The sequence below is a fragment of the Miniopterus schreibersii genome (genome assembly GCF_964146895.1).
Source record: "Miniopterus schreibersii genome assembly, chromosome: 1".
Taxonomy (NCBI): Eukaryota; Metazoa; Chordata; class Mammalia; order Chiroptera; family Miniopteridae; genus Miniopterus; species Miniopterus schreibersii.
In genome coordinates, this window is record NC_138101.1 from 70,748,300 (window position 1) to 70,768,911 (window position 20,612).

A 20,612-nucleotide genomic window follows, 5' to 3' on the forward strand; every position below is an offset into this window, starting at 1 on the left:
TTTGCCAAGCATGATTCCGTGTGGCCTCTAGTCTGTTAAGATTGTGTTCTCCTTTTAATTTGTCTTCTACCATGTAGATAAAGAAATATTTGAGTAGTATTGTGTAAACAGTTTTAGGTTGCCTGTTAGATCACTGTCTCACGCTAGTTGCATGATGTTAAATAATTAAACTTAGTGGGGTGAATTTTCTCCATTTGAAAGTGAACATCAAAATGAGTTATGTATGGGCTCCCAGTGGCTCCTCCTACATGAGAACATGTGATTCAGGGACTTGTGGTTCTGTGGATGACTGCTTCTCAGTAGGTACTTAGTATGAAATTGGCAGTTATTAGGCATTTCTGTTCAAACAGTGGCAGTAAAAATGACTAAAGTTAAATAGATTGTTTGTCTCTAAGACAGTGGCAAAAAACAGAATTCTCATCCTTTTACCTCCTGCCCTTTTTCAATTTGGGGGTTAAAGATTTTATGATTATCTTTTACTATGATGTGTACTACATTTGTGTTTTAAATACTTTTCAATTCCTGGTATAGTTTGCTAAAATAATTTCTATAAATGTTGTGACTCTGTTTGACCTTTCAAACATGGATCCTGATAATGAGGGTTTTTTTCCATGGGAGCTCCAGGCCGTTCTTTTGTGCTCCTGTACCTTTCCCATACTCAGGGTCTCCACTGCACTCTTTCCAGGACTACACTGCGCACACAGCCTCCCCCAGACCTCCCACTCCTCTTGCAGAAGTTGCTTCTTTGTATGCCCACTTGTCACTCCTTCCTTTAGAATAGTTAGTGAAGAGCCCCTTAGGCTCACTGCTGCAGGTCTGGATGTAATGGTGAATAGAACTATCACTTAACTTTGACTCTTCCCTTCTGCCACCTCCCCTCCTCCATTTCCACCTAATATATGATGTCTTCCAGAGTCTGGTTCCTACATAATTCTTAGATCCACTTCTGTCTCCCTGTGACACCCCTTCTGTAACACCCACCCTGAGGTCTCCACTGAGTTTCTCTACCCAAAGCTCCTGTTCTGCACTTGCCACAGAGCCATCCAGACTCTCCTACATGCTGGCCTAGGAGACAGCAAAGGTGCAGGCGGCTCCTCAGGAACAGCTGTGGGGGCTGAGAAGCCCCATGGCCTGGGAGCTAGTGTCCCCGAAGGAGAGCCTGGGCTGCCATGCCTCCATCAGGAATGTATAGTGACTGTTGTTTATCTCCTGTCTATATGCTCTTTACCAGGCAGTGAATGGTTTACCTTGAGCAGGTTACACTCCACAGGAACATACCCGTCCTGTTCACAGACACCATCCCTAATCCAGATCACTAACTAGTCTCCTAACTAATCTCCCTGTCGCAGATTTGACTACTCATGTCCAGTCTCTTCTCTATGAAATCGGTGTGGTCTTTGTAGCATCATATCTCAGTGAGTCACCTCAGTGAGCCCTTGTAGACCCTTAGTCCCAGTTTGCATCCCCTCCTTGCTCAAAGCCCTGGATGGGCTTGCTGCCCTGACTCACCACCACCTTCTCCCTCCCTGCTGACCCTGTCCCTAGGACTCTCCCCTCACCCCACTCCTCTTTCTGCAGATACCTCTCAGTGTTGCAGACTGTTGCCTTACTCTCAGAGTGTCCTACACCTGCCTTTGTAGCATTTAGCATTCATGTGAAATAGTTTTGTGTAATCATTTATGTTTAACTTTTCTACTAGATTGTGAGTCCTCTCTCTGGACAAATCCACCTGTGGTTACATCTTGCATTTCCTCTGTCCCTCTTGCACTGATCAGTGAGTGCCCTGTCACCGGCCTCACCATCAGGCAACTCTGGGATGTGACACTTCTCCAGGCCACGATTCTGCCACATTCCCAGGTGACTTCCTCACGCTCTCCCTTCTGCAGACTTTCACCTGCCTCCTTACTTTCTTACATTGTTCCCAGCAGCATGCAGACAGGTGGTAGTAGCCGTCCCCCTAACCCACCTGAGCCTTCTAGCCCACCTTGAACCATGTGGTATTGGTTTTCCTATGCAGACCTCAGACTTCTCACTTGCATTCCTTTTCCTCTCTCTACACACTTCTCTAGGGTCAGCTGGGTCCCTGCCAGCCTCTCTTGTCAGCATCCCATCCATGTTGCCTACCCACTTTCAGTTGCTCATCGGGCTTCCTCTTAAATCGCTGTCACAGTGTGGCTCTCTCTCCATCTCCCATCTCGTCTATTCCTCTCATTTTCTTCCTTCCTCTTACATCTTGTTGGCTGGGCCACCACCTCTTCCCAGTGACTCCTTGGAAGTCATTACCCTCTCATCTGCGTGTGGGTTCCTCCCAGCCCTCTCAGTTGTGTGTGGGTTACCTCCTTTGCCCTTACCTGTGTGTGAGTCACCTCCAAGCCCTTTCATGTGTATGGGTCACCGATACCCTCTCACCTGTTTTCCTCCCACAGTGCTCTTTAGCTGATCTCAGACCTGTGGTTTTAAGGATCATCCCTTGCTCCTTACCCCAAGGTTTGCATACTGTCCTTGAGTCTTTAACTGTACTTCTATAGGCATCTAACTACTTACTCAACTTCTACTTGGATGTCTTTTTAAAAAATATATGTTTTTATTGATTTTTTAGAGAGGAAGGGAGAGGGAGAGAGGGATAGAAACATCGATGAGAGATAAACATCTATCAGCTGCCTCCTGCATGCCCCCTACTGGGGATCAAGCCTGCAACCCGGGCATGTGCTCTGACTGGACATCGAACCTGTGACCTCTTGGTGAATGGGTCCGTGTTCAACCACTGAGCCACACCAGCTGGGCTCTACTTGGATGTCTTACAGACATTACAAAACTCATGTGTCCAAAATTGAGCTCTGGATGTTCCCACAACCCGCTCCTTCTATTTTGTTCCCTGTCTCAGCCTTTATTCTTCACCCTATTTGGACTAAATACCTGTAAGTCATCTGTAATTTTTCTTACACCCGTTTGGACGCCTGCTGATCCTGAGCTGTCTCAAAGGCTATCTTAATTTAACCTTTCTTCTCATCTTTACTGCTACCCCATCCAGGCTCCCTTCTCCTACCTGTACTTGGTGATCACCTTCTGTTAGTCTCCCCCTTGTCAGTGTGCTTGGGTTGCTGTAGCAAAGCACCACAGAGGGGGCAGCTTGAATATCAGATGTTCCTTCTCTCATGGTCATGGAGGCTGGGGGTCCCAGATCCAGTTGTCAGAAGGGCTGGTTTCTCCTGAGGCTTCGGTCCTTGGCGTGTAGGCAGCCATCTTTCCATGTCCTCACATGGTCGTCCCTCTGTGTGTCTGTCCTCATCTCTTCTTTTAGGGACACGAGTCCTACTGGATTAGGGCCTACCCCAATGACCCCATTTTGCCCTAATTACCTTTTTTTTTTTTAATCACTGCTTTAGAGGAAGGGAGAGAGAGAAACATCAATGTGAGAGAGAAACATTGATTGGTTGCCTTATGTACATGTCCATGCCCTGACCAGGATTGAACCCACAATCCAGGCTTGTGCCCTGACCAAGAATTGAACTGACAGCCTTCGGGTGCACAGGATGATGCTCAACCAACTGAGCCACTCCTGCCGGGCCCTAATTACCTCTGTAAAGACCCCATTTCCACACACTGTCACATTCTGATGTACTGAGGGGTGAGGATTCAACATGAATTTTGGGGGACACAGTTCACTCCTCTGGAATGTTCACACAGAAAAGTGATTCTTTAAGGCATGAGTCAAACTATCTCTCTTCCTTGCTTAAAACCATATGGTGATTTTCCAGTACACGCAATAACATCCAAAGTCCTTTCCATTTCTCCAGGTTTTACGTGATTTACAGTGGTGGCATCTCTGAATCCACCTCTGCAACCTCTTCCCCTACAGCTCATCTGCTTCCTTCTCAGGCCTTTGCATCTTCTGTTCCTTTGGCTGGGAACACTGTTCCCCTAAATATTTCCATGCCTCACTCCTTGTTTTCTTCACATCCCAAGTCAAATGTTACTTCAGCATAGAGTCTTTCCCTGATAATTCTGTATAAAAGAGTAGCCTTCATCACTGTCATCTCTTCATCCTGCTTTAATTTTCTTAGCACTTGTGTATGTGCATGTGACACATATTCCTATACTAGGAGTGTGTACATGTGACATTCCTATACTATGACTGTGTCTACATATGGCATGTATTCCCACACTAGTGTGTGTGTATACACAAATATTTCCATACGTGTGTGTATGCGTGCATGCACCCGTACATGTGTGTTTGTTTTCCTTGCTAGCATGTAAGCTCCCTGAGGTGGGGTCTTTGCCAGTTTCTGGCTTCATTGCCCTCCTCACCTTGCTGTTCATTGTTCCTTATACATGTCAGCAGAGTTTGCCTCTCCTTCTTTGCTCTGTGCCCAGCTTTTGGTCTGGTATTGTGTAAGCACCTGATAAATATTTGTTGAATGAATAAACATATTTTCTTAAAGAGCTGAAGCCTATGGTGGCTATTATGTTTTTATTTTATCTTTATCTTTTGACAAAAGACTTTGTTGATTTGTAGGGAAATAAAATGAACTCATGTATCTATTTTAGCAGTAGGATTTGAAATATAAGCAGGCTCTTGAGAATTGGAATATTCCTTTTTTTGTGACAAATTACTGACTTTCAGTTGTGTTTCTTTAGTTTTATTACATATCTAATACATGGTAAAAACCTAAAATGTTGAAAATCATTTTATTTGCCATTTTGTTGGTTAGTAGAAGCGGATAGTAGCCTATTTGATGTTATAGTGTCCCTGTTTTTTTTTTATTTTCTCTTATATTTGGCCCTGGTTTTAGCCAAGCACATAATCATGAAGGTGATAAACATTTATTGAGCACCAGTTAAGTACCAGGTACTGTGCCTGTATTGGTCATAATGATGACCAAGTCCTAGAAAGACACGTGACACAGTCTGATTGTGTAGCCATGTCAGAAAAGACCCACAATTCTCAGGAGTTCTTCTTTGCTCTCACCTTCAATAGCAGATCTGTGGCGAGGACGAAGTTGAGTGCTCGGATAAGGATGAGCCTGATGTGGACGGAGACGTGTCCAGTGACTGTCCTACCATCCGGGTGCCATTGACTTCTCTTAAGAGTCACCAGGGAGTAGTCATAGCCGCTGACTGGCTGGTTGGGGGGAAGCAAGCGGTGACGGCGTCCTGGGACAGGACAGCAAACCTATATGATGTGGAGACGGCGGAGCTCGTTCATTCTCTGACAGGTACTTTAGCCCTGGCCTCCCAGCAGTGAGTTTGTGATTTATGTGCATGTATTTATATTACCTTGCGAATTCCTTTCTGTCCAGAATTACTTTTAGCTTTCTGGGTGCTCAGGTTGTGATTTTTCAGAGATCTTTTCTAATAGAACTGTTGGTAGTTGATTTTATCTTTAGGGGATTTAATTATAGCATGTAGTATTTAGATATTTGAAATATGCTGGTGTATTAGTTTTCTATTGTTTTGTAACAAATTTCCACAAACATGGTGTCTTAAAATAACTTGAATTTATAACATCATGGTTTCCCTAGACCTGGAATTTTGGACTGGGGACTGCTTTTAGCATCTAGCATGTCATTGGGTCCCTCGTGTCCCCACCTGGAGGCGTATTACCCATGGCCATTTGATTTCTTCGAGACCAGCACCAGCAGGAGAGCATCTCTGCCTGGACCCTTTTATTATTAATTTTTATTATTACTGTTTTTAATCCTCACCTGAGGTTATGTTTTTTCACTGATTTTTAGAGAGAGGAAGAGAAAAAGAGAGAAAGATTAATGTGAGACAAGCACTGATTGGTTGCCTCCTGTATTCTCCCTAACTGGGGAATCGAACCCCAAACCCAGTATGTGCCCAGACCAGGAATGGAACCCGCCACCTTTTAGTGTATGGGGTGATCTTCCAACCAACTGAGCCACACTGGCCAGGGCTGCCTGGACCCTTTTAAAGGGCCCATCTGATTATAGGGCCCATTTGATGAATTCAAAGCCACCTCATTTGGGGGCATTAGTTATAGCTGAAAAGCCTATCTTGCCTTATAATGTACTGAGATTGCCAGAGTGGTGGCTCATCACATTTGCAGGTTCTGTCCAAACTCAAGGGAGGGTATCAGGCAGGGTGTGTACACCAGGGATGAAGGTCTCCAGGCCGTCTTAGAATTCTACCACAAGTGTTTTTGCAAATTTGTCAGCAAGTGCATTTTCTGATTGATTGTTAAAGACTGTATTTTACTGAAGGCTCTACATATATTATTAGAGGTCATTTGGGAAGTGAAGAACTAAGAATTAATTTGTTTGCAAGCTGATCCTGTTAAAGAGATTTGACAGACCTTTTAACTGTTAGGATCAGAAAGTAGGTTACACTCAGACTTTTAAATGTACAAGTGAAAGGATTTCCAGCTCCTGAGGAAAACTAGTCTCACCATGACCACACATGCTGTTATTAATTGATTTCTTGTGTTTATTTTTAAAGTGAATAAATATTAGCAATGGAGACCATAAAGACTTTTTTGATTCTAGTGTTTTAAAGAAAGCTTTACTGTAACTTCCTTTACTTTATCTGCAGATGGGTGACCTTTCACTTCTGTCATCTTTTATTGTATTGTAGGACATGACCAGGAACTCACGCACTGTTGCACACATCCCACCCAGCGGCTTGTGGTAACCTCCTCCCGTGACACGACTTTCCGTCTATGGGATTTCAGGGACCCATCCATCCACTCTGTGAATGTTTTCCAGGGCCATACGGAGTGAGTCACAGTCAATCAGATGTCTCTCTTTAATCATTCATGAAAAAGGTTTTGTGGGTGGGTACGAAAACTTTATTCTTATGTTAGTTTTCAATATTAATTTCCTACTTCACTGTCTTTCAAAATGGCTACTCTTTTCCCAAACATTTAACTCCATTTTGGAGATTATAAAGAATTTAGGAGACTAAGAGAAGTCACAGAAGTTCTCTCAAGAAATTGGATGTAGACAGAATGGGACATTGGGAGAGGGGATCAGAGAGAAAGCGGGAAGTACTCTAGTGTTGGCAGTGTGAGGTGATCACAGCGGAACTGTTTACAGCCCCTCCCAAATCTTTGCACTGGGTTCGTTTTTGTCTAGTTTTGATATTACATATATTTGCAAGGTCTTTTCTGGGAGAAGACATACTGCACACTGACGTACACTGACTCTCACCCTTCTCTGTCAGTGTGTCTGTTGGGCAGCTCCCGCGTAGCCATATCTTAAAACACCTTGCTGGCTGGTCACAAGTATACACGTGTTTCCATTGTCTGGACATTGCTGACCGGTCACGAGATAACTTATGTCTACGCTTATATTAATTTAAGTAATTTTAAACACCTTCATGACGGAAAAGTGTCCATCTGCATGGGATGAGTTCTGGCTAGAAATAGCTGGTCAGCAAGGTGTAACAGAACTTTGTTCGTACCACAAACTTGTCTTCCAGTTCGACTCTTCCCAATACTTGATGAGACCATCTTTCCAGTTATTTGTCCCACAAACCTTCCCACTCCCCCACTGTGCCCCATCCAGACCATGAGCAGGACTCCTGTCTAGTTATACCTCCTGATGTATCCTGTCACCTGCTCCCTAGGTCACCACTGTCCCCGCACGCTGCCCCTCTAGACCATCCCTGTCTCTCTCCTAGATGGCAGTGTTGATCTGCTTGAGCCCCTGCACATCCAGAAAAGCCCTGACATGTGGTAGTGCTCAGTAAGCACTTTTTCATGAATGAAATTTTGCTCATTCGGCTTCTCCAAAATATGGATTTCATTCATTCCATTAAGTGATGCAGTAAACAGTCTGTTTTATGTGTTCAATGTTAGATACTAAGTTTTAGATTTAATGTTCAAAATTCATAGAGTATACAAAAGGGAGCTAGGACAGAGTTTTTTAAGGCACTTGAAATTGGAGAACAAGTTGGCATCTTGCACATGAGGTGCGTGAAAATGTCAGGAGTAAGCAGCAGCCAGTAGGTACCAAGATCTTAGCACGCCATGGCTCTGTTTTGAGATCGTCCATGTAAGAAATGATTTCATTCTGACAAGGGAGGCATTTTTTCACCAGCCAATTAGCCATATCCCGAAACAAAATGCCCCATTCTCAGGGGTTCATACAGTGCTGGGGGCCGAGTGGGGCCCATGGGTTCTCCCTGTTCCTCGTGGGTTTAGTTCTGTTGGTTGCTCTGGAGGCCATGTAGGGGACAGTTTCTAATCAGGCCATCCCAGATGAGAACTCTGAAAAGAGTGGGGCCATGGGTAGGCCAACAGCTCTTCATCTCCTTTTAGGGTGGCGTCACTCTGGGCCCAGAGAGCAGAAGGAACCATCTGTGGTTACCATACAGACCATATGCAAGGCGAGCGGGACCCCTTGTACAGCTTCACCCTGGAGCCTGCACATCTTTTTTCCCAAGTTTTTATTGTGAAAAGTTTCAAGCTTACATAGTTGAGAAAAGAGAGCAGCAAACCCACCAATCCTTCTAGAAGCACAGTTGTTTTTATTCCACCACATTTGTCTGTCTCTTTATAGATATATGTACACTTATATGATATATAGCACACATTCACACTTCTTTCTCTTTAGATTTGTGCATCCATGTATGAATATATAGCACATATGTGTACTTCTATCTCTAGATATGTATACACATGTATGAATATACAGCATACACACACTTTTGTCTTTATAGATACATGTACACCCATCGTATGGCTACACAACACATGTGCACTTCTTTCTCTAGATATGTGTTCATGTGTATTATGAATATGCAGCACACATGCACTTCTGTCTTTATAGATAGGTGTTCACATGTATCGTGAAGACACAGCACATGCACACTTCTGTCTCTATAGATACATGTACACATGTTATTGTATGAATATATGATACATATGCACTTTCTCTGGCTGAGCCCTTGGAAGGGAAGTGTCCTGGTCATCACACTATGTCCTGATACCTCAGATGCATCTTTTCAGAATAAGGATGTTCTGCTAAATAACCATGGTACAATTATCCACCTAAAAAAATTTTTAAGAAGTCTCTAATATTTCCCAATGTCCAGCCCATATTCAGATTTATCCTTGTCGTCCCCAAATGTCTTTGATACGTTTTAAAGGATTTAATCAGGATTTATTAATTAGATTTGGATACTGTGTTCTTTGGTCTCTTTTCCCCCCCTCGTTTTACTCTCTTTTAATATTTCTAAATTTTACTACCAACTTTTTAGTAGTTCAAATTATAAAAGTAATGTTAAGACACACATATTAGACTTGTTGAAAAGTTCTTTGGTCTCTTAATCTAGGACAATCCTCCACCCATTTTGTTGTATTTTTTATGACATTGAATTTAAAAATATTTTTTATTTGTTTTTATTGATTTCAGAGAGAGGAAGGGAAAGGGGGAGAGAGAGATAGAAATGTCATTGATGAGAGAGAGTCATTGATCGGCTGCCTCCTGCACACCCCCTGCTTGGGATTGAGCTCGAAACCCGGGCATGTGCCCTGACTGGGAATTGAACCGTTACCTCCTGGTTCATAGGTTGACACTCAATCACTGAGCCATGCTGGCTGGGCTTTGACACTGAATTTTTTTGCGAAGAATCCAGGTCTGTCTTGTGGAATATCCCACATGCTGAATTTTTCCCATTGCTTCCTTTTCTCCAGAAGTGTGTTTTCCACTTTGAAATAAGTGAAGTGATACTTTGTGACATGTGAATATCTTCTTCCCCAGTGACCTCTCATCCAACGGAAGGTCTGACATCATCAGTGATCCTTGCCTGAATCAGTTATTACACTGAGTGTTGCAAAGGGGTGATCTTGCTAATTCTGTCATTCTTCTACAGCCATTAGCTGGCACTCTTCATTAGTGTAGTTGAGGATTAGTACAGACTCAAGGATTTTTTTCATTTCTATGGTTATAAAGCCTTTGTTGTCATAATTTTGATGCTTAAGTTGTTCCAGATTAGCTGCCAAGTGTTTCTCTGTCTCTTTTGAATTGGACCCTCTCTTCTTTGAGTACGTACTGCCTTCAGCACAGTAGCAGCCTGTCTGATCCTCACCCTGCACTTCCCTACCCAGCAGTAGAAAATGCCAGCAGTTTTCTCAGTGAACTGACTCTGCTCACGGGTACTGCACCAGGTCAGATGTGGTCAGAGATTTGAGGACTGTGTGGAGAAGGGAGCTTTGTGTGTAGAGAAAGGGCAGTTGGTACTTGTGCTGTGCCTGTAGGAGACAGAATGTAAGTGTGTTTCTGCTACACTGACCTGATCGTCCTGTGCAGCATGGATGGGAGAGAAATACCTGTGGGTGGAGAACCAGGGAGGACTTGGTTGTGTCTGGAAAGGGAGGCAGAAATGAAGAGAGAAAGGGTGGCAGCTGCTTTTGAGTCATTGGTGTGCACCAGTTACAGTGAAAACTGGGTCCTACTTGTTTAATCTTCACAGTGAGTCTATCGCTGTTCTGTGGAGGTAAACTGAGGCACAGGGAGATCGGGTAATTTCCTGAAGATTGCTTGAGTCCTAGTTGGCATGGGTTCTGTAGATTCCGGCCTATGTGACCAATAAAACCTTTAGAATTACCTTTGTAAGTGGATATGTGTCCCCATGCAGAGACATGCCTTTTTTTTTTTTTTTAATCCTTACCTGAGGATATTTTTTTCATTGATTTTTTTTTTTTTTTTTTGAAGGGAGGGAGGGGCAGAGAGAGAGAAAAATTGATGTGAGAGAGAGACATTGACTGGTTGCCTCCCACATGCACCCTAACCAGGGGTGGGGAGTGAATCTGCAGTGGATGTATGTTCCCTTGATTGGGAATTGAACCTGGGACCCTTTGGTGCGCTGGCCAACACTCTAACCACTGAGCCACACTGGCCAGGGTAGGCCTGCTTTTCTTACTACCAAGCACGAGAGCCTAAGTCTCACAGAAGAGCATAGGAGTGACTTATCTTGAGTGTGTGTTCAGCTTCATCGCTCATCTCTGATGGTCAGAGAGTGGCTTCTCCAGACAGCTCTCCCAGGATCTCCTGCTTCTCCTCAGACTTGTGAGTGTCCTGGTGACACCCACCAGCCCATCCACTGCACTACCAGCCCCCCTTCATACTCCTTCCTCCCCAGGGCTGGGCTGAGCTGTGCTGTCGGCGTTTCCAGCATCACTCACAGTGTCTGCCACCACAGGGAGCAAGTCGGACATTCTCACAGGGACACGTCCTAGTCTGGGTGGACTCCTGCTTTCCTAGGTGATGTTTCTGAGTCCTTCTTACCTGATTCTTTGCTGAATGTTAAACATAAAACTCAGATGAGCAGTTCTTAGGGCTTTGCTGTTCTTGGTGTTGCCCTGAAAAGTCTAATGTGGAGTATTTTTTTAGTGGATCATTGCTTAAACAGAGGCAGTACTTAAAAATATGTGACCACATATTTCATGTTAACTTGATGTAGAACACACTTTGGAAAACTTTATCTTGCATATTTTCATTTCTAGGAACTGAACACAAGTTACTTAGTGACGTATATTAGGATCTCACGCCTTTCATGATGTAATTCTGTATGTTATATTGTCTTAAGGCAAGATGTAGCTGGATAGGCTTCAACACTACTGGGTGAGAGATGATTTTTATCTTTTCATTTTCACTGTTCTCTCTGTACTTTTACATGTATTCTATGGTTTTTTTTGAAAAGTGTAATTTGAGACCTAACACTTTTCTGTAAGATGAAAATCTGTAGCCAAGGACATCCCCTTGAAGTCTGTGCTGCAGTATTTTTGCTGGACAGAGATGAAGCTCCTTGATGTAAGCTCTGTTTAGGCTTTCATTGTAGATTGGTAGAAAGGACAAACATACTTTTTTCTTTTTTGATGTGCTACATTTATTTTTACTCTGTATTATTAAATCTCTTCATTATAATGGGAATTTTAGCATAATAGGATTTACTTGTGTAACTGTGGCTATTATTATTTGACTGTTAGTGTCCCAAGGTATACCAATTTATATGAAAAGTAATTTTAGATACTTTATATAACTGTTTCCCTAGTAGCAGGAATGAGAAGTTGTAATGTGTACTGTTCTTGGAAATAATAGAAGTGTTTAATTGGGAAATTTGGAAAGTCACAGATTACTGGAATTCTTCAGCTGTTGGCAGTTCATTTCTCATATATTTCTGTTCTCATCCTTAAGAGCTGGGGCTGAAATCCAGTGGTTTCATCTGAAATAAGTCAAACCCTTATATAGTCATTGTTTTCACCTGATGCCGTTGTTCAGTAAGTGAGCTATTTGAAGGAGTCTAGTCGGGTAGCCTGCCTGCCCTTTTGCTGTGAGTTGATACATGCCCTTTTGGGGTGGGACTCTACACACAGGCCGTTCCAGGGGGCTGTGGATGCACAGACATTTTTGCAAGAACCTCTTACTGTAATAAAATTTATTTTTAGGTTAAGTCCAGTAACTTCCCTTTGAAAGGAGCAAGAGAAATGCCCATTTAGATTGTTTCCTAGTAGGAGCACCCAAATTCCTAACTCCCAGCACCAGCACCTTCCCTGTGGAGCTTGGTAGAGTGTCCCCTCTCCCTTTTTTTTTAGTGTTGTTTTGTTTCAGTTACTATAAAAAGGGACTGACAGTCGAGGCTGTCACTGGGTCATTAAACTTCCCCCACGGGTGGCCAATGACTCTAGTCTATACCCAACTGATGGTATTTATAAGTGCGAATAAACTCTGGCATTGAAAAAAATCTGAAATTAGCTCAACATGGATAAAATATATGGGAACGCCAAGTTATTTCTTTTTTGCTTTTTTTCCATATGCTTGTAACTTTACCCACCCCATGTGAACTTTAGTACTTCTAAAGAAAACAAAATAGCACATCTAACAAGACATTTCAAAAAGTCAGTTAAAAAATTATAATAGTTGCTTTAAAGTTATGACATTTTCTTTTTTTAAAATATATCTTTATTAATTTCAGAGAGAGGAAAGGAGAGGGAGAGAGAGATAGAAACATCAATGATGACAGAGTCATTGATTGAGCCCACAACCTGGGCATGTGCCCTGACTGGGAATCGAACCCTGATCACCTGGATCCTAGGCCGACGCTCAACTGCTGAGCCACGCCCAGCCGGGCAAAAGTTATGACATTTTCATATGCTTTTATTGGCAAATAGCCAGGGAAGATATTTAGTACTAAATACTGAAGTCTAAGTCATGTACTTTTTTTTAAAAAAAATAATTTTATTGATTTTAGAGAGAGGAAGGGAGAGGGAGAGAGAGAGAAACATCACTGATGAGAGAATTGTCATTGATCGGCTGCCTCCTGCATGCCCCCAACTGGGGATTGAGCCTGCAACCCGGGCATGTGCCCTGACCAGGAGTCGAACCTCAATCTCCTGGATCCTAGGCTTACGTTCAATCGCTGAGCCATACCTGGCAGGGCTAGGTCATGTACTTTGACTTTTGTGTTGTGTTACTAAGTTTTTTGTATGCTTTTAAAGAGAAAATGTATTTTGACAGCATGACATTTATAACCAGGTGGTGGTTGATTTTCACTGTATTGAGTTCTGTGCTTGGTCAGTGAGTTTGGTGTGTGTGGGCCTGTGGTTGGGATGGGCAACCCTCTGTCGCCACACTGCTTTGGAGGTTTTGTATGTAGTACTAAATATGTCTTCTGGATATTTGGCAATAAAAGCATATGAAAATGTCATAAATTTAAAGCAATCATTATAATTTCTAACTGCTTTTTAAAAATTGTGGTAGACTGCTCTTGTTTTGTAAATCCATTACTCTTGCTGATCATTTTTAATCCCTTGCTTGTGAGAGCAGGAGGTATTGTACTGGGAGGTTTCTTGTAGGGCTTGGAGGATTGCCCCAGAAGTGCCCCAGGGGTGGGAATTACTGCCTGAGAAAGAAAAGGACCTGCAGGATTGCAGTGACCTCAAAACTATACAGAACCTGCCCAGCTGGCATGGCTCAGTGGTTGAATGTTGACTTATGATCCAGGAGATTGAGGTTCAATTCCCAGTCAGGGCACATGCCTGGATTGCAGGCTTGATCCCCAGTAGGGGTTGTGCAGGAGGCAACCGATCAGTGACTTTCTCATCATTGACGTTTCTCTCTCCCTTTCCCTTCTTCTCTCTGAAATCAGTAAAAGATATATTTAAAACAAACACAAAACTATATAGAATCTAAAGCCCCTCTAAGCTTCATATCCCCTTAACCCATATGTCTGGAAGTCTGTTTTTATCATCTTTTTAATTAGATAGATTGGAATCATTTTATTTGAGAAAGTTTAGCGACTTATATAATTCCTAGCAATGGTTGGTATCTAAGGTTTTCATAAAACCAAGGACTCAGACGGACAGTGCAACTCCAATGCATGGCTCCATTTCAGGTGTTCTCAGCTTCCTTAGCGTAAACCCACCACCCAGGTTCAGAGGAAAAGAATGGCAGCAGTGTTAGCAGGAATGTGACCTAACTGCAGTGGTGGTGGCAAGGGCTATTTTGGGAAATTTGCTTTGTATTAATTAGTGGATGTTTGTCTTGTCATGGAGATGAGTAGGGAGACAATAGTAAGTATAGTGTGTAGCTTCGGCTGCTGGAGTGTGCATTTGCACCCTGCATACATGGACACAGTGGTGATTTTCTGTAAATAAGATCATTTTGCAAGTCTCATTGTATTTTACTGAGAGGGCTTGAGGTCCTTCTGTGTCCGCACTTTGGAGCTGCCTCGTTCCCTCCACCTCTGTTTCTAAGAGGCCTATCGTTTGGATGTACAGTAATTTACTTAATAAATCTCCTGTTGATACTTTTGAAAGTTGTTACCAACTCAGAGTATAGCTTATAGTGTAAGAGGAGCTTTAATACTTCTCCATTTACCCTTTTAAATATTCTCACTTAAAGAGGGCTGATCAGTATGTAATAAAATAAGGGCTTTAAGGAAATTAGTGCGATTAAATCACTCTACTTCTTGGCTTTGTTGGGAGATATCAGGTTGCTTCTTTTTAATTGAGATGACCTAGAAAAGAATTGTCTGGTTATTAACAGATTAAGAACTTGGTACCTGCATTGTTACAGACTATGAAGACAGACATGAGCTATGTCTGGACCAGGTCCCACGTGTTGGCAGAAACCACTGAGCAATGATGTGCAGGCAGCGGAGTGGGGAAGGGAGCAGCCGCCAGAGGTGCAGTTTGTCTTTGGAAGGATGGTGGTGCTCATAGTCTGTGCTCAGGCCCGGCACTCTCGGAGCGCAGGTGGGCTTGCATCATCTGGTCGGCTTCTGTGCTGGCTCCCACTCAGCCATGCTTGGGAGCTGCAGGCTTCTGACTGTAAGACCACACTGGGCCCCTTAAAAGTTAGTCCTCAGATGACCAACATGTAAAATGTGTGAATTACACATGAGCTAGAAAAAAACCAGGCAGCTACCACTTGGGTGGCTCTCCTAAATGAGTAAGGGAACACAAGGTGTTGAAGGGCTCTGATAATAACTAATTCTAAACTTTTTAAAGTGAAATTTGACTTTCAGTTACCTTCCCTGCTGACGTGTGGAACCCAAGGATGCTTTCTGAGACCACATGATTCCGCCCCTTTCAGTCTCTTTCAGTGAGCAAGTCAAATACTTGATTTGAAAAGTAATTGTTTCATCTGGTTGGCATGGCTTAGCAGTTGAGCATCGACCTAGGATCCAGGAGATCTCAGTTTGATTCCCGGTCAGGGCATATGCCTGGGTTGTGGGTTTCATCCCCAGTTGGGGCGTGCAGGAGGCAGCCGATCAATGACTCTCTCAACATGGATGTTTACGTCTCTCTCCCTCTTCCTCTCTCTCTCTGAAATCATTAAGGATATATTTTAAAAAGAGAAAGAAAAAGAATTGTTTCTGAGCATAATTACTGAGTAGCAGATCCTCTTTTGTATCAGTGGGAGGTTAGTTATGACTTATTTTATACATATATGTATATACCTATCTGCATACACGTCACATTCCTTGTCGCCTGTGCCTCTTCTGGTGGTCATGCTCATACACGTATATTTGCATATGTGTCATGTTTCATGTAGCCTGTGTCACTTCTGGTGGGCACACTCACATGCGGTTTTGAAGCACATTTGCACACAACCTCTAGCTGTAAGGGCCCCTAGCTCCTGTAGTGCAGTGTTAGGTGGTCACCCCATACTCCAGCCTCAGCAACACCAGGTTGAGCTTCCTCTAGTTCCAGTGAAGGAAAGATTGTCCTGGGAGGGGTCACTAAACACCCAGGACTGGGTTTGCAGCTCCATGTGATGTCTTATTTACCAATTAAAGCAACAGCGACCTTCAACTTTGCAATTTTTGGCTTATCTAGTATATTTGAGTGTAAAGACTTGCAGTTCCTGATGTATTTCTGACTTACTTTTCTAACTATTCTGATGAATAGGGCTTGTCTGTATCACATAACTTTCAAAGCTGATATAAAAATTTTTCCTTTTGGAAGATTTAAAAAAGAAAAAAAGAAAACTTTGAAGTTCTTTCCATCCTAGTTTTTATACACAGACTCACATCATGATGATGTTGAGACATTGGCTGTTGTTAGTTGGTGAGTATATAACAGGCAAGTCTTGGATTCAGCAAATAAGGGAATGGAAAATCAGGTGATTAAAACCAGAGAGAGATCATTCCTCACCTAGTTTAAATGCAGTGCTTCCTCTCAGATTTCTGTAAAATTATTGAAGTCATTATAGCTATTCAAAACTTGCAGTTGACTGTTACATTGTTCAGTAAGAATGAAACAAGGGCCAATTTTCACAGAAAGGAAGTCAGAGTCTTGACCTTGATATTGCAAGCAGGAAGTCAGCGTATAAATCTTACTCATTTTAACTTCTCTGTAATCATTTTGAGTCAGGCTGTGTGGAACTGACTGTCGTCTTTGAATAATCTGTGGAAAAATGTTCTTAATTAATAGAATGCTAAGGGAGAGAATTTAGCCAAACTAACTGAATGTACTGTTTTGATGCACTCTTTTTTTTTCCAATTTTTTTTATTTTTATTAAATATATCTTTATTGATTTCAGAGAGAGGAAAGGAGGGGGAGAAAAGGAGATAGAAACATCAATGATGAGAGAGTCATTGATTGGCTGCAGCCCACAACCCGGGCATGTGCCCTGACTGGGAATCGAACCCCGATCGCCTGGATCCTAGGTCGACGCTCAACCGCTGAGCCACGCCCGGCCGGGCTTGATGCACTCTTAAAGCCACTTTTGGAGCCCTTCTCTCTGGCCAGTAGTAAAGCTGGTCACTGCGGGTTTTTTTTTGTTTTTTTTTTTTAATCAGCACCATATTCCAGCCACTAGAATTAGACTGTATGCCCTAAAAGTGCAGCACATTTCTTTAAAGCCAGGACCGCTGCCACCATCTTCTTCACTAGAATGTAAACATCACAGGAGTGGTTTTATTCCCTCTTTGTAAAGTAGGGCCTGGCGCACAGTAGTGCTCAGAAATCCTCATCGAATGGACAGTTTTGTAGTTCAGTTCTATTAGTAATTTAGAAAGGAAATCTCTCTGTTGTCCTGAAGAGGGAGGTGTAGAGAGGAGAGCAACCAAGTGAGAATATTGAGTAGCTGGCAGAGTAGATGCTGTAACATCTTTTTTCAAGGGAACAGTGGAATTTTCAATCCTGAAAAAGAATAGTGTGATACAAATTTGACTCTTCCTCTTTTATCTTAGGGTCTACTTTTTGGGGAGTTAGCCATCAAGGAATATTTAGATGTGTGTTTATTTGGAGAAGTTTCCTGTTCCTCCTCGAGGTATCTAAGGTCTTATAGGCTGACATGAACGCCTAAATTCTCCCAAGTGCATGTGATAGGAAAGGCTCAGGAGGGCATGCTCTCCAGGATCCTGCCACATCTCCTGAAGTCAGTATCATCTGTTAGACCAGGGGTGAGGAATGTCCGGCCCTGCCAAGGCAACCACAGGCAGGACTCGAAATTCAGTAAATTGAGGAGCTTTTTTCATAGCTAATTTTTAAGTTGATAATTTTGTATGGCTTGCGAAGGATTTTATAAATATCCAAATGGCCCTTGGCAGAAAAAAGGTACTCCACTTCTGTGTTAGGTGGTTGGTTTCTAAAACAGTTTGGGAAGTGGTGATGACCTGCGAAAGAATGTGGTGACCCTCTGGCTTTGTACACAGAGGCTGTGGTCACAACAGAGTCAGGTGGCATGTGCAAGTCTCCTGTGCAGGCATGTGAGAGAGAGCTCTGCCTCGGTTGGTGGGATAGTGCTGGGGTCCATCTGTCACATTAGCTTCTGCTGGACACGCAGCTGTTGGACCTGTGCATTTACATGAAAACATTGCAAAGCTCCTGAACAGGTGGATGGCCATTGAGAAGGCCACACAGGTTGCTGCTTGATATGCTTTTCACAGATGGCTCTGTGGACCTGAGGAGACATACCCTGTGTTCTAGGGAAGGATGCCCTGCCCTTTCTGTTCCTAGAGTGTAGTGCTTGCTCTTTGGTCTGTTCCTCAGATGTAGAAGAATGACTTTGTTTTGTAGGTAGCTACACCTTTCAATAAGAAATGGGTGCTCTGCAGTCAGTTTCTGACGCGTAACCAGGAAAACACCCTGCTTCAGCATTTCACGGGCCAGTGTTTCCCACATCATATATATTTTTTCTTAGCCATGAAATTCTAGCAGATTGTTATGCAAAACAGTTTTGTGTCTCTGTGTGACTGGGAAGACAGCTGTTAGTCCTAATGAGGAGTGCTAGCATTACAGTCTCTTCGTTGATTGAGACCCTCGGAGGGAGTGGAATGTTCCAGATCAGGCAGTGGTGTGCGGTGAGGAGGTACCGTGCTGTCAGCTGGAAGCACATGCTTGGCTGCTCGTGGCGACAAGATAAATGAGTCTACTGGAGTCTGGCAGAGTCTGAGCTTTTCCAGTGTGCGGCCGTGGCGGCCTCACTCCCTGTGGGACCTGAGTTGAGGGTGCCGTCTCTGTGCCAGCTTTTCCCTTTGATGGCCCACAATACCTGTCAGGACTGTGATTTATTAAAAACCTAATGTCTTTCAGCGTTTCATTAACATAGGGTTCGATGGTCTTTTGTGGAGACTTTTCCCATTAATTTAGCAGAATGTTAACTGAAATTTAACTTGGCCCAACCTCCTAAAGACTAGAATCTGCAGAGCAGCCGGTGTCGTGAGCTGCTCCCAGAGCTTTGCCAGCGGATTCTCTAAACCTTGCTGTGACCTCTGTGTGGACGAGGGGCAACACCTCATTCTAGTAAAGCCCTTGCGTTGTTTTTTCAACCAGGGAATTCAGATGGGTCACTGGGCTGGTGCTCGAGGTTTCCTGTTTTCCCCTTTTTGCTGTTGTCACACATGATGTCCCTTGGTGTGTAGCACAGTGACTGATGTTGGGCTATGTAACAGCTTGGGAGGGGATGCGCCTGGTGTCTGGTGGACAGAAGCAGGGAGGCTGCTCAGCCCAGTTGCACAGGGTGCCCCACGAGCAATGGTTGCCCGAACATTTGCAGTGCCAGGTTGAGACCCACCTGACGGAGACTCAGTATGGATTTAATGCTGATGAAGCAGTTTTAGGTGTAAGGTCTGGGTAGCACCTGGGTTTTCTGAACCCAGGTTTATCTCTTGTTTTATGCTCTAAGTGAAATAAAAGTGATTTGAAATTATCGTGAGGAATAATAAGGTTGCATATGTAAATATATGTTATTTATTTGTAGTTAATTTTTATGCCTCTGAAAAAAATATGGCTCTTAAATATTCTGGGAGGCTGCTGTTGAGGGCCAGAGTTGTCAGGAATGGTGAGATTGTTTTCTTGACCCTTTCTTCTTTAAAATTTTTTCCTTTTTATTGAGGTATATTTGACAAGTAAAAATTGAGTATATTTAAGGTGTACAATGTGATGTTAGGTATACGTATCCCCTGAAGTGATCACAGTCAGGCTAATTAGCACATCCATCACCTCCCATGGTTATCTTTTCTGTGTGTGTGGTGAGAGCATTTAAGATCCATTCCCCCAGCAGATTTCAAGGACATGGTATGGTATGAACTACAATCACCATGCTGTATACTAGATGAGGTTCTGACCCTGTGCCCTTTACTTGTAGCACCGTGACTTCTGCCGTGTTCACCGTGGGCGATAACGTCGTTTCAGGCAGTGACGACCGCACCGTGAAGGTCTGGGATTTAAAGAACATGAGATCCCCCATTGCAACCATTCGTACAGACTCTGCCATCAACAGGTGAAGGAAGCTGCTGGTTGCTTAGATGTTTACTTGACTTGAAAGGGTTGATTGCAGTGCAGTGCCTTGTCCATGTGACAGTTAACTACGAAAACACCAATGTCTTAGTTGTTTAATTGAATGAGCCTCGGGAAAGTGGTTTAGACTCCTGGGAAAATATTTGTTATTGATCATCTAATGCAAATTTAGTATCTGTAAACACTGAAACTTAAGTATAGAATCAGGTTGGTGTAGTGGGCTTTGAGAATAAGAATGAACCAGTTATAGCTCAGTGTCAGAGCACTCCTGTTTTAGTGACTATGCTGTGCATGTGAGTTGCATGTAAATAACTTAGTCTCTATATCCTAAAGCTGTAGACACATTATTCTTGCAGTTCACTGTTGTGTTTGCCATGAAGTGTGCATAGCATGGAAT

The 20,612-nt window shown here is 43.1% G+C and overlaps 1 protein-coding gene across 4 annotated transcripts in view; it reads left to right on the forward strand.

The window, feature by feature from the left end:
• Window positions 1-20,612, forward strand: part of WDR37 (WD repeat domain 37) — a 69,745-nt gene that overhangs the window by 41,682 nt on the left and 7,451 nt on the right. For 2 of the 4 annotated variants that reach the window (XM_081128602.1, XM_081128601.1), the window contains exons 10-12: window positions 4,979-5,216; window positions 6,595-6,736; window positions 20,064-20,198. In XM_081128602.1, coding sequence (XP_080984728.1) covers window positions 4,979-5,216; window positions 6,595-6,736; window positions 20,064-20,198 — 515 coding nt within the window. The remainder of the gene's footprint in view (window positions 1-4,978; window positions 5,217-6,594; window positions 6,737-20,063; window positions 20,199-20,612) is intronic. The other 2 variants (XM_081128604.1, XM_081128603.1) reach the window with 1 other exon arrangement.